This window comes from Leuciscus leuciscus (genome assembly GCF_965113295.1).
Source record: "Leuciscus leuciscus genome assembly, chromosome: 11".
NCBI lineage: Eukaryota > Metazoa > Chordata > Actinopteri > Cypriniformes > Leuciscidae > Leuciscus > Leuciscus leuciscus.
In genome coordinates, this window is record NC_138735.1 from 33,764,019 (window position 1) to 33,778,525 (window position 14,507).

A 14,507-nucleotide genomic window follows, 5' to 3' on the forward strand; every position below is an offset into this window, starting at 1 on the left:
AAGGCACAATATGTATTTTTTTTAATTTAAAAATATAAAAAATCACTATATCCATGTTATATATTTTTTAAAGTTGTGTATTTACATTATCCCGACAGTTCCAATTAACTTCTAAATCCAGAGAAATTAATATTTTAATTCGAAGACACGGACCGTGTCTTTATTTCCGTTTTGTCGCCGTCAATGCCGTCATATCCGTGTTGTCTCTGGTTTCCGCTCGTGCTGCCATGGCAACCAGAGCTATGAACCAGAGCCCTCTGATAGTAACCAAACTGACGCGGACAACTGTGTAGTTCGCAATGTCTATTTGCACGCTGTTGTTGTTTCGTTCAAACATTATGGACCATGGCAAGCAGACTTTGGATAAAAAAGGAGAACTAAACCGAGAATCAATATCAGCGCGGTGTTTTCGAGATGTCGAGAGCTCCCATGGACACTATATAAACGAGAGCTCCACGTCCGAGACTTCGACAACTCCTACATGTACTTTATTAAACAGGTGAGCACATTTACATAAAACTAATCAAGGTTATATAGTTCAACAATGATAAAATGTTAGAATATGATCTGTATGTTATTCTAATGTTGATCTAGCTTACTGCTAGTCTCATACAGACAAACTAATGTTAACACATACATTTCAACACATTCAAATGCAGTTTAGAGTGATAGTGTAATGTTAGACCAAGTGGAACAGCGCTGCGTTACCTCACAAGTTTAATTTGTCAAATAAACTGACCTGTGAGTAGTAATTCTGCGTGTAGTTCGGTAGAATGGAATGGCCATATTCCTTTTATATCCGCGGGACTCGCATCGCGTTTGGAGCTGATAGCTGTCTCTTAGCAATCCCGAACTGCTTCATATCACAGTCATGATAAAAGCATCGATGTATTCAGTAATCCATATACATTATTAGATCGGTCGGCTTGACGTTGACGACAAAATCCATAATTCATAGCAAATGTTGCGTCATCAATCTACGCCTTTGTTATTGTAAATAGGTTAGCGACCCCTAGTGGAGAAAAAATCCCATATTGTGCCTTTAATTGAACATGTGCAAGAGCAGTTGTAAAGACTACAAAAATGATAAGTTGTACGCATTAATATGCATATGCCTTATAATGAGCATTTAAAAGTGTGAAAGGAAGCATCAGATCTCTGTTTGTCATTCAGTGATGGCGGCTTGGGATGATCCGTTAGGATTGATCTTCTTCAGCTTCTCCATGATAGACTTATAATGCGCATTCCTTTCATTCTCTGAGAGTGAAGACGGATTGATCTCCAGGAATTTATAAGCGTCCTTAGACTGAACGCTAAAGATGCCCTGTGCTCTGTAACACTCTGCACCAAATTGCTTCCAGAACTGAAAGATTAAAGACACAAAATTAATCAACACATTTTTTACATCACAAAAAATTCCATTACTTGATTTTCACGCCATGCACGTTTAAATAATTTATAATAAACACTTCAACATTCCATAAAAAAAAAACAAGAATCATTGATTTCATGGTGACTTTAAAACCCGTAAGACTTTCGTTCATCTTCGGAACACAAATGAAGATCTTTTTGATGAAATCTGAGAGCTTTCTGTCCCTTCATTTACAGCTACGCAACATTATAATTGTGTGCTTGGGACACGGCTTTTAATGGTGAGACTGGTTTGTTTTTGTAATCAGACTCTTAGAAATTAAATACAAATTTGGATTTAGATTCATTGGCCAATATATCGGTTCCCTTTCAAGGGAACTCCCGTTGCGTCGAAAACTGACGCTATGGGAACGCTTTGCGTGATGACGTCTTGAAGCACATGTAAAATCAGTCCAATGGTGTGGCGGAACGTCAGAGGCGGGTGACGTCACGTACCAGGAAACTATAAAAGCCGGCCCAAAACAGAAAACGAAAGCTTTCTGAGTCTTCAGTTGCGCTCTGTGTGAAATCTGTCTGTATATTTGGTGTTGTCTGTCTATATCACATATATATATATATTCAGTATGGCGAGCAAGCAGCAGTTTAGAGTGTGTGTCCATCCCTGCCCGCGTTATTTAACGGGAGGTGATACTCACACTCTTTGTGTTGTTTGTTTGGGTGAGGAGCATGCCCAGTCAGCACTCGAGGGTGGTGACTGTGTGCATTGCGACGCGCTTCCATTGCGTTCGCTCCGATCCCGCTTGGCTCGGTTCACGATCGCGATCCCGCGATCGTGATCCGATCCCGATCGCGTTCCCCAGGGCTCTGGTCCCGCCGCTGCCGAGGCACGGCGGCAATCACAGACCTGGGGTTCGCAAATGGATCTATCAGTGGATGTTGAGACGGGCTCTGCCTTATCTCAGCCTCCTTCTGATAGATCCAGTGCCTCTCATCAGGGTGTGGAAGCATGCGTTGCGGTTTCTTCCCCCCCGATGGAGGCACCAATACTGCAATTGTCCAGCTCTGAGGAGTTGGACGTTGTTAGTATTGAAGCTGAGTCTGAGGATTCGCCACCTCAGTCTCACGCTTTTGAGGAATTGCTCGATGTTGTCACGAGAGCAGTTCACAGATTATCTATTGAGTGGCCAGAGGATAGGCAGGACGTTCGTTCGAAAAGTAAGCTCGACGAACGCTTCCTGCCAGCTCGTACACAGCCTCAGTGCAGAAGCCTTCCGTTTTTCCCCGATCTCCACACTGAGGTGTCGAGATCGTGGGGGAAACCAGTGTCATATCGAGTGTATACTGCACAAACATCACACTATTCATCCATTCACAATTATAAAGAGCATGGTTATGGGGAGATGCCGAGGGTGGAAGAGACGCTCGCGAGCTATCTCTCTCCAGCAACGGCATCTTCTCTGAAGGCTCCTGCACTTCCATCCAAGCCAGTAAAAGTTACATCTTCCCTGGTTCATAAAGCTTATGCCGCCGCCGGTCAAGCTGCAGCGTGTTTACATACAATGTCCATAATGCAGGCTTACCAGGCTGAGTTATTGGGTGATTCTGAGGATGGCGGGGGTATTAGTGCTGATACGGTGTCTGAACTGCGTAGAGCCACAGATTTGTCTCTCAGGGCCACCAAGGAGACGGCTAAATCCATCGGCCGCTCTATGGAGCCCTGGTGGCCACTGAGAGGCATCTGTGGCTCAACTTAAGTGACATAAAGGACAAAGAAAAACATGTTCTTTTAGATGCACCAGTATCCACGCAGCAGAGTATGGTTTCCCGATCTTGTGTCCCTCCTCGACGGGCATCCTCTGGAGTTACCCGTCAGGAGGGACCTTCTGTCCCAGGCAGAGGGCTCGATATTTCACCCTCGGCCAGAACTGTGGAACCTGTGGGCTTGGCCTCTGAGGGGGCCCAGCTCATAGAGTCAGGTCTCTCAACCGAGGTTGTTGAGACCATTCTACAGTCCAGAGCTCCCTCCACGAGGAAACTTTATGCCCTGAAGTGGAGAGTATTCACTTCTTGGTGTAGTGACCGTCGGTTGGATCCAGTCCACTGCCCAATTGGTACAGTGCTGGAGTTCCTGCAGGAACGGTTCACTGCAGGTCTGACCCCGTCCACTTTAAAGGTCTATGTGGCGGCCATAGGTGCTTACCACAGTCCTTTGGGTGGAATGTCTGTGGGGAAAGACCCCTTGGTATCTCGTTTCCTTCGTGGCACTTGGAGGTCCTCCTCCCTTTCGAAATCGGACCAGGAGGCGAATAATTTGCTTTGCCCTGTTCGGGCGTTAGACGCGTATGTCCACAGAGCTGCCCTGTGGCGTAAAAGTGACTTTTGCTCCCCTAACAAGGGAGGTCCAGTGTCTAAGCAAAGGATGAGCAAGTGGGTGGTTGAGACTATCTCACTGGCTTATGAGGCGGCTGGACAGCCTTCTCCTTTGGCTGTCCGGTCGCTCTCTACTAGGAGTATGGCGGCCTCTAAGGCCCTTATATCAGGAGTATCGTTACAGGACGTCTGTGATGCGGCAGGCTGGTCCTCACCGCACACCTTCGTCAGGTTCTACTCTCTGGATTTAGACTCTACTCCAGGGTCTCATGTTTTGTCTTCTTAGTGCTGCTCACATGATTACACACAGGACAGACATTTGTAGCTATGGAGGCGTTGGTATAGACGTTCCCATAGCGTCAGTTTTCGACGCAACGGGAGTTCCCTTGAAAGGGAACGCCTCGGTTACGACTGTAACCTCGGTTCCCTGAAGAGGGAACGAGCGTTGCGTCGCCCTGCCATATCTCCTTCATGCCTGTCAGCTCGACTTCAGACTTTTACGAAGCTTTCGTTTTCTGTTTTGGGCCGGCTTTTATAGTTTCCTGGTACGTGACGTCACCCGCCTCTGACGTTCCGCCACACCATTGGACTGATTTTACATGTGCTTCAAGACGTCATCACGCAAAGCGTTCCCATAGCGTCAGTTTTCGACGCAACGCTCGTTCCCTCTTCAGGGAACCGAGGTTACAGTCGTAACCGAGGCGTTTTCGGCTTTCTAATATAAAGAATTATCGGTTTTCGGTATCAGTATCGGCCAAAATTTTCATATCGGTGCATCCCTAAAAAAGATCTTCATTTTCGTTCCAAAGATGAATGAATGTCGTACGGGTTTGGAATGACACGAGGGCGAGTAATTAAAGGCCGATGAACAAAGTTTTAAGTTTAAGAAATGTTTCAGTATATGGGGAAGGGGTGAATGAAAATGTGGTCACTGTCACACATACTGTTTGTACATTAGCTTAGAAATAATAATAATAATAATAACGTTTTAGCAATACATGCTTTGTCAGCTTTGTGGTTTCATTGACAGTAGTAAGATAAAAATAAATACATATACAGGAAATAACTTTCAATGATTATACACTTTCAATGATTAGACACTGAGAACTCAGAAAATATTAATGAAACGCATAATCAACTTTCACCAGAAACATTTGCTCAACGTGTAACTAACCTTTCCTGCTTCTTTAATGGAGCCAATAAACTCATCCTTCATGTCACACAGTTCAATCAGATCCTCCCCAACAAAGGTCTTCTCTTTCAGTGTGTCCAGCATAACTCCCACTTTCTCCCAGAACTTTTTAAGATCAACCAGAATTTGTCGGATTTGATCAAGGCACCGTTTTATTTTGGAATTGGCCAACTTCAGCTGAAGATTAGTCTGTTGGAGTTTAATGTTCCACTCTTTGTTTCGAAGACCGTTCTTTTCCGAGTCGATATGGGCCAGTTCGGCTTGTTTAGCTGCAATACCAGGCATGTTCGAAGCATCTTGATGGACTGCAAAAAATGGTATAAAGGCCCTGAGAAACCAAGAACATTGTTTGTTTTGTTCGTATTTTCTGATGTTATCCTGCAGTTCTTGGTTTTTGTCTCGATATCTTCTGTCAATTTCCTCCATATTTCTGCAAGTATTTCTCAGCTCTGTTTCAAGATTGGCCAGAGTGTCCTCCAGACCCTTCATCTCATCAGTCTGTTTCATTATTTTGTCTTCGGTCTCTTTTTGTTCTTGAAACACATCACTGGTGCATGATTTCACACTTCGGGTTTGTTGATCATACCTGAAAAATATGGCGCATGTACAGTGATGTGGTCCGGATTCACTGAACACAATCACTGAACAATTTTCTTAAAGAGGACCGATCATACTCTTTTACAAAGTCTTGATTTTGTGTTTGGGGTCTACTGATAAGGAAAATTATTGTTTGTTGTGAAATGCTAAACTTCAATGTTTTCACCTCGTCACAATCTCTTCCACGGCCTTGATGATGTCATTGATCCATGCTCTGGCTTTCTCCAGGTATTTCACAGCCAGAACGGGTTTGTTCTTCTCAACAGCACTGATCAGCATCGGGAACAGGGAAGTGACCAGGTTGGAACTCGTGCCGACACACTACGAGAAAACAAAATTTAACCAAAAGGATACATTTAAAAGAACCATAAAAAACAACAGCCCAGTGCACGGATATTTATGAACAAAAATGTAGGTACTTGCAACTTTTTAAATGCACAATTCCAAAAAATAAAAATAATCATCTTACAAATGTGAGTTTACATCTCACAGGTCTGTTTTTTTTTTTTTTTTGCAACAAATTTAATACCTGACCACATACATATGCAGAATTTTGAGGGGGAAACGTTGGACTCTTGAGCAAAAGGTGCAATTACCTTTTTTAAATTTAAATTTCATGCCGGAAATAAGGTTCCATAAGTGTCAGTCAATTAGGAAAGATAAAACACTAGTTCACAATTTTCGAAGCATTTAAACTGGTGTGTTTTTTTTTTTTTTTTTGGTTTTTTTTTCACATCACACTTGCATGTCAAAATTAACAGCAAGGTTTTGAAATGACTTGAGGGCGAGTAAATAATGACAGAATTTACATTTTACAATATGTAAAGCAGAACATGATGTTTTAGTCTGACCTTCAGCAGAAGAGCCTCAGAGGATCCGAACAGCATTTGTGTGTCAGTAGCTTGGTCTCGGATCAGACGCTCCAGCTTCGGGAAGCCTCCCAGACACAGGAATGACAGATTATAGAGGAGAGCTGTTCGCTCCGCAGACGGGAGAAGCTCCTGGATGAACTCTGGACTCCATATGGAGTCACGGATGGCAACCTGAGATCCTGATGAGATACAAACCAAACATTAGTGATGGTCAATCATGGGTCAAATGGGTCATAACATTTATTTATATATGTTATATACTTGGTTCCTCTCAGAGTTTCTTGCTCAAATAACATTAAAGAGGTGTGTGAACTCGCAAGTAGGATGTCAGCTTTATCATGTGGCGAGCCAGAACTGTATAGTAAAAGAAGCTAGACTATAGAGGCAGAGTGTGAGGAGCAAACATGTCCCTCGATGAAACTGGTTGGTGGAAAAACAATTCATCTATGTATATACAGTGAGGAAAATAAGTATTTGAACACCCTGCTATTTTGCAAGTTCTCCCACTTGGAAATCATGGAGGGGTCTGAAATTGTCATCGTAGGTGCATGTCCACTGTCAGAGACATAATAAAAAATAAAAAAAATCCAGAAATCACAATATATGATTTTTTAACTATTTATTCGTATGATACAGCTGCAAATAAGTATTTGAACACCTGTCTATCAGCTAGAATTCTGACCCTCAAAGACCTGTTAGTCTGCCTTTAAAATGTCCACCTCCACTCCATTTATTATCCTAAATAAGATGCACCTGTTTGAGGTCGTTAGCTGCATAAAGACACCTGTCCACCCCATACAATCAGTAAGAATCCAACTACTAACATGGCCAAGACCAAAGAGCTGTCCAAAGACACTAGAGACAAAATTGTACACCTCCACAAGGCTGGAAAGGGCTACGGGGAAATTGCCAAGCAGCTTGGTGAAAAAAGGTCCACTGTTGGAGCAATCATTAGAAAATGGAAGAAGCTAAACATGACTCTGTTTTTGGTCTGTTTTTAAAGAGTCATGTTGTGATCTAAATGAATTTGCTGAGGTGGTTAATGCCTATATCAATTTTGCTGAGAATGTATGTGTGCCTATAAAGTCAGTGACTGTGTACAGCAATAATAAGCCATGGTTTAGCAGAGAGATAAAACATCTATGGAAAAATAAACATAACGCCAATAAGAGCGGGGATAGAGATTTATACAAGGCGGCTAAATATGACTTTGAGAAAGCTGTTAATAAGGCCAAGGCTGACTACAGGCACAAGCTGGAAAGCAAACTAGAGGCTAATGACAATAGAGGGGTATGGGAGGGTCTGAGGCAGATTACCAACTATACTAGCATAGCGTCAGTGGTCAGTGATGATCCTAAACTGCCTGATAGTCTCAATGAGTTTTACTGTCGTTTTGACAGAAACTATGTTAATGACATCACAAAATCAATGAACATCAATACCTCCAGCCCTCCTTTTGTAATAGAGGAGGATGAGGATAGGCTCTTACTGAGAAATCAGAACTGCAGGAAAGCTGCAGGTCCTGACCTTGTATCCTCTGCTACTATTAAACACTGTGCAGATGAACTGGCCCCAGTTCTTACAGACATATTTAACTGGTCTTTGAGGGAATGCACTGTCCCTCAATGTTTTAAGTCTGCTGTCATAATTCCTGTGCCCAAAAAACCCATCATAAGTTGCCTGAATGACTACCGACCTGTAGCCCTTACATCTGTTATAATGAAAATCTTTGAGAGAATAGTATGTAAACATCTGTCCAGTGTGGTCAGGCTCGACCCCTTCCAATTTGCCTACAGGGCAAACAGGTCTGTTGAGGACGCTGTATCCTTGTGTCTCCATTCCATTCTACAGCATCTGGAGGCCACAGGCAACTATGCAAAGATCCTTTTTATAGATTATAGCTCGGCTTTTAATACAATATTACCCAGAAAACTTTTTCTGAAACTCCAACAAATGGGGGTCCATAATTCCTTATGTCACTGGATCTTGGATTTTCTGGTGCAGAGAACACAAGTGGTCAAAATAGGTAATAACATCTCCAATGTTAAGTACATTAACACTGGAGCTCCCCAGGGGTGTGTCTTGTCACCTCTTTTATATTCGCTATATACAAATGACTGCACATCACACACTGATTCTGTTAAAATGTTTAAATTTGCAGATGATACAACAGTAGTGGGGCTCATTTCTGGGGATGATGATGTTGCCTATAGAAAAGAGGTCCTCTCATTGATTGAATGGTGTTCCAACCACAACTTAGAGTTAAATGTCTCTAAAACTAAGGAACTAGTGGTTGATTTCCGCAGAAGAGGGAAGTCGTCCCAGCCCTTGTACATCAATGGGGAGGTGGTGGAGCGGGTGGACAGTTTTAGGTTTTTAGGTACAACGATATCATCTTCTTTAAAATGGGATGATAATATAACCAACAAAAGCCCATCAGAGGCTTTTTTTCCTTCGTCAGCTGCGGAAATTTGGGGTAGCTTGTAAGGGTATGTTGCAGTTCTACCGAGCTGCTATCGAGAGTGTCCTTACTTTTTCTATTACTGTCTGGTATGGCAACTCTACTGTCCAGCAGAGGTTGCAGCTAGACAGGATAGTTAATACAGCCTCAAAAATCATTGGCTGCAAACTCTCCCCCATCTGTGAGATCTACGAGGCCCGTATTCATCGGAAAGGCCTTAAGATCCTACAAGATGATACTCACCCTGCCAACTCCCTTTTCTCCATACTCCCATCAGGGAGAAGGTTGAGAGCTATTAAAGGTGCCCTAGAATGGATTATTTTATTATTTTAGAATGTTTCCTGGGGTGCCCTTATAATGTTAGTATGTTTTTTAGATCAAAAGTTGTTATAATTTAGAAATAAAAGGCATATTTCCTAGCCTGATTTCATCCCCTGATTTGAACGCTCTGTTTGAAGGGCGTGTCTGCTGTGAGACTTCAATGTAAACGGCCACTGCTGTGATTGGCTGACATGCTTGCATATGAAATCTGGCATTCGAGCTATCTGGAAACCTTTTACTATTACAGCTTTTATACGTTTTTACTATTACAGCTATCGGGATTAACGAATCATGAGAAGTTTTTTAAGTATTTAGATCTATTCCCATCACATAAAAGGTTGCAGTGAGCATTGAGCAGATGACAGCCTGTTGATCGCGTGAATGAAGATCTTATCACTGCAACGCGATTTACTGATGCATAAACAGTGTTGAACGACTTTGAGAGAAAGATTATCTGTCTGAACTTGAACAATTACACATCAGAAATTCACATAACCCACTGGTTCTCCAGAGGCTCGGATGAAGGAGCTAAACAAATATTTTTGTGTTCATTTGTACATCCAAACACTGAGCAACTGCCATGCTTCGTTCGCTCGTTTGCAAGCCACGATGTCTCTCGAGGAAAAAACAATATCGCGCTGGATCTAGATAACACAGTGTAAATTATCGTTAATAAAATCACTACTTACCGCTTGCGGGAATATAACGTTAGTTGAAATCGCCCCCTTCGTCCGTTTGAGACGCCGAGAGAAGCCTGGCTGCTTGATATTGTTCCAGGTTAGAAAAACAGTCCGTGGTGAAATGGGCAGAGCAACTAACAACTTCGAATTCAACTGTAGCGGTATCCGATTATAGATAGATAGATTAGAGATAGATCTGCCATTTTCCCTATGATCCTTCACCTGCAGAACTTCTGATGATTCGGCTGCGCAGTTTCGCCTGGCCTTGAATATGGGCTGGCATATGCAAATTTTTGGAGGCGTACATATTAATGATCCCAACTGTTGCGTCACAGTTGGTGTTATGTGGAGATTCGCCTGTTTTTCAGGGGTGTTTTTCAAAAACGAGATTTAAATAAGAAAGAGAAAACTATGGTGTTTGAGACTCACTTTATGTCATGTCCATGTACTGAACTCTTGTTATTTAACTATGCCAAGATAAATTCAATTTCACATTCTAGGGCACCTTTAAGACAAAAACCTCCCGCTTCCTCAACAGCACATACTGCAGAGCCATTAAATCTCTAAACAGCTCTTAACCCCCTGAACCAGTCCTTTATGGAAAAAGGTTCTCTTAATGAGTCTGCATAATTTGCACATTTTTTTTATAATGTTTTTATTTTTATCCTTTTATATGTTTTATGCCAATCATACTAGTGTAATTTTATCTATTTATTGTAAAGTTGTGGATTTGCGCTCCGTATCCATAATGCAAATTGTCACTTCTACCTGACATCAGCCACTTTAGCCTCCTGGACTGTCATCCAGGTATGTGGTAAGCGGTGTGTTTTTTATTTTTTTATTTTTTTTTTATTATCTGCCTGTGTTAAGTGTCATCCCATGCGGGATATCGTCTGTGTATATATTTGTTTTATGTTTTTGGTTGTATCTTGTTGATGTCTTGTTATGAGCACACTGAAGCAAATCCCTAACAACTTTCACCGAGTTGTATGGCAATAAAGTATTGAATCCTGAATCCATGACTGTCAATCTCCCTCGGACTGGGGCTCCATGCAAGATCTCACCTCGTGGGGTCTCAATGATCCTAAGAAAGGTGAGAAATCAGCCCAGAACTACACGGGAGCTGATCAATGACCTGAAAAGAGCTGGGACCACCGTTTCCAAGGTTACTGTTGGTAATACACTAAGACGTCATGGTTTGAAATCATGCATGGCACAGAAGGTTCCCCTGCTTAAACCAGCACATGTCAAGGCCCGTCTTAAGTTTGCCAATGACCATTTGGATGATCCAGAGGAGTCATGGGAGAAAGTCATGTGGTCAGATGAGACCAAAATAGAACTTTTTGGTCATAATTCCACTAAACGTGTTTGGAGGAAGAAGAAAGTTCAAAAGACAGCTGAAAACCAATCTCTTCCGTGAGCACTTTACCTTATAAAAAAAAATGTAAAAAAAAAAAAAAATTCCTTTCCCTTTGAAACATCACTTATCAGGCTTATGCTACTCTGAATAATACCTGAACTTCGTATTTTGAGCACTTCTTGCGTTGTTGTTGCTTTTGCCTCTTTATGATGACTCGCTGAATTCAGTCCTAATTTGTAAGTCGCTTTGGACAAAGGCGTCTGCTAAATGACTAAATGTAAATGTAAATGTAAGAATGATGAGTACCATCCCAAGAACACCATCCCTACTGTGAAGCATGGGGGTGGTAGCATCATGCTTTGGGGGTGTTTTTCTGCACATGGGACAGGGCGACTGCACTGTATTAAGGAGAGGATGACCGGGGCCATGTATTGTGAGATTTTGGGGAACAACCTCCTTCCCTCAGTTAGAGCATTGAAGATGGGTCGAGGCTGGGTCTTCCAACATGACAATGACCCGAAGCACACAGCCAGGATAACCAAGGAGTGGCTCTGTAAGAAGCATATCAAGGTTCTGGCGTGGCCTAGCCAGTCTCCAGACCTAAACCCAATAGAGAATCTTTGGAGGGAGCTCAAACTCCGTGTTTCTCAGCGACAGCCCAGAAACCTGACTGATCTAGAGAAGATCTGTGTGGAGGAGTGGGCCAAAATCCCTCCTGCAGTGTGTGCAAACCTGGTGAAAAACTACAGGAAACGTTTGACCTCTGTAATTGCAAACAAAGGCTACTGTACCAAATATTATCATTGATTTTCTCAGGTGTTCAAATACTTATTTGCAGCTGTATCATACAAATAAATAGTTAAAAAATCATATATTGTGATTTCTGGATTTTTTGGGGGGGATTTTGTCTCTCACAGTGGACATGCACCTACGATGACAATTTCAGACCCCTCCATGATTTCCAAGTGGGAGAACTGGCAAAATAGCAGGGTGTTCAAATACTTATTTTCCTCACTGTAGTTTTGAAACACTTTTTGAACAAACTTTTATTTTGAAGTTCAAAGTTTGAGTTCCAGAGGAAGTTATCCAATAATCTTCATAATTGTTAAATACGTGCTTTTTCTCCAGTGTGCTGACCGCTGTGCCTTAATGAAACTGTTCGTTTATATCTATTTGTTTACTGATTAATGCAGCATTTTGCAAAAAGGTATTTGCTGCGAGAAACGTATTTTGGGTTCGGGTCGTGTTTGGTCTTAAAATGCAACAGTACCGGTCGGGTTGGGTTAAACAATCTTGGGTACGGGCTTCACGAAAAAAGAACCATGATTGGTTTTATTAATCAACATTTACTTTCCTTATACAGTCTGATGCAAAGAATTTTGGCAAATCTGCTGTAAATCATTTAGTTGGAGTTCGCATAACTTTAAGTGCAAATCACTTTCAGTAATATTTTGAGAATTTAGTAGAGTGAACTTGTTTTACTTAGTAAATATGACTTTTTTCACATTATTGGATTCATATCACAGTATGCATGCAGTCTGTTGCATCTAGACTATAAGAAAAACCCTTGCTGTATCTAAGATCAGCTTTGAGGTCTTGAGTTGCATTGATACGACATCATGTTCTGTGTGAAATCATGGAACTCAAATCACACACATTACAGCTTCTTCCAGACATCTGCTATCTTGCAGGATCATTACGAAATGTGCAACACAGAACTGTTATTTCAGGATAAATGAATGAGTTGGAAATGGAAAGTGTCTCACCTCCGCAATTGGCCATGTTGTTTTTTAATTGAGCGTAGACTGGTTTTAGAGTCCAAGGTCTCTAAAAAATATGACAGAAGATGTGATGCAAGTAAAATACACAATTAAGTATCATTTTAAGTATATTTCTGAGAAATATATAAAAAGTGGACTGAAAGTACACTCTTACTTTTAGTTTAAAAGAAGTATATAATTACCACACTTGAATAAACTTCTTTTTGTTAAGTGTAACCATGGTATTTCTTGCAAAACTATGACTTGCAAAGGCCCCAGGGCCAATTATCTCAAGGAAAGCACAATATGTTGTAGTGTCCTTATCAAATTATAAAAGGCTATGATTAAATAAAACACGTATGAAGTGCAGACTTTGCTCACATGATCAGCTCAAGATCCAGTGTTTTCACAGCGGCTCGGATCACAATTTTTTACATTTTAAATCATAAGCGCGCTAAAACATACTCCATTTCTCTCTCTAGGCCCATTTTGGTGGATCATTTAGAATTTTGGCAATGTTTTAAAATGTAGTCTTCAACTTGTAGAAAATAGTTCTGTTTCCAATACCTTTCACATAAAGAAAGAAGCTCAAAGAGTGGTTCAAATAAATCAAACCATGGGACAATGTTTTTGAGGCCTTCGTATTCACACAGAGCCCAACAGTAACAGAAGTTTCAGCCCTCATAGTCCAAGAGCCGTGTTTAAGAGGCCTTATATATGCTATGAGACACATATTCAAGCATAAATAAACATTTTGATGGGTTTTCCGAACCCGCGGCATTAAACCCCATTTTATTTAACATTTTTAAATATAGGAGTGTACAATTGGCTGTTGTAATGCGATTCATTTTGAAGTCTAAATAATATGTTTAAAAAGTTCACACAAAAGTACCAGATAAAAGGTCAGCTGTGCTCAGATCTGTAAACCGTACAGTTGCTTTGGTTTTTCAATCCGTACCCGTTTCGCCCCGTGGCTCAGAAGGGACACAACAAACACAGGGACACATCAGAAAGCCAAAATAGAATGCAAAATTTCTTAACAAAATAGAACTATACAGAAAGAAAAAAAAATATGTACAAGCTAATATTTTGTAATATCCAGTTCCTGTGAAATACTGTTCCAGTAGGTGAAGTTACACAACAATATGCTAATTATACAACAATAATAGTTGAATGTATTATTCAGTTCCGGTGAAAACCTGTGGTGTATACACAGGTGACGTGTAATATCCAGTACCGGTAAACTCCACCCGCTGGAACGGTGTATTACAGGAACTGAATATTACACCACATCACCTGTCACATATTTGTGGCCTATCCCTTATTTTAGAAATCTGTTTTTCTGTATATTTATTTATTTTGTATTGTTAAGATGAATACAACTGTCTTAAATGAATTGTTCTATGATTTGGCGATGGAGTGTGTAATGTATGGATGAACTGAAGGCAAGACACTAGGGCAAACGGTCTAAGAGTTATGAGCGATTTTGTACTTTTGGTTGCTGTAGCGCCACCTATGGGCCA

The 14,507-nt window shown here is 41.3% G+C and overlaps 2 protein-coding genes across 2 annotated transcripts in view; one reads left to right on the plus strand and one right to left on the minus strand.

Annotated features, from left to right (window-relative positions):
- Positions 1-14,507, plus strand: part of twsg1b (twisted gastrulation BMP signaling modulator 1b) — a 297,020-nt gene that overhangs the window by 96,111 nt on the left and 186,402 nt on the right. The gene's annotated exons all lie outside the window — the stretch shown is intronic.
- Positions 1,049-13,096, minus strand: LOC309509818 (uncharacterized protein). The gene is made up of 5 exons (XM_082184778.1): positions 12,991-13,096; positions 6,382-6,581; positions 5,697-5,851; positions 4,916-5,519; positions 1,049-1,363 (listed from the first exon to the last, which is right to left on the minus strand). The coding sequence occupies exons 1-5, from the start codon at positions 13,004-13,006 to the stop codon at positions 1,166-1,168; spliced, it is 1,173 nt and encodes a 390-aa protein (XP_082040904.1). The 5' UTR covers positions 13,007-13,096; the 3' UTR covers positions 1,049-1,165.

What these genes read in the sequence shown, in the direction of transcription:
- LOC309509818 (XM_082184778.1), bottom strand. An exon ending in CTGAGGCTCTTCTGCTGAAG is followed by an intron (nt 5,852 to 6,381) that starts GTCAGACTAAAA and finishes GTTTTCTCGTAG; the next exon opens with TGTGTCGGCACGAGTTCCAA. An exon ending in GTGGAAGAGATTGTGACGAG is followed by an intron (nt 5,520 to 5,696) that starts GTGAAAACATTG and finishes CATATTTTTCAG; the next exon opens with GTATGATCAACAAACCCGAA.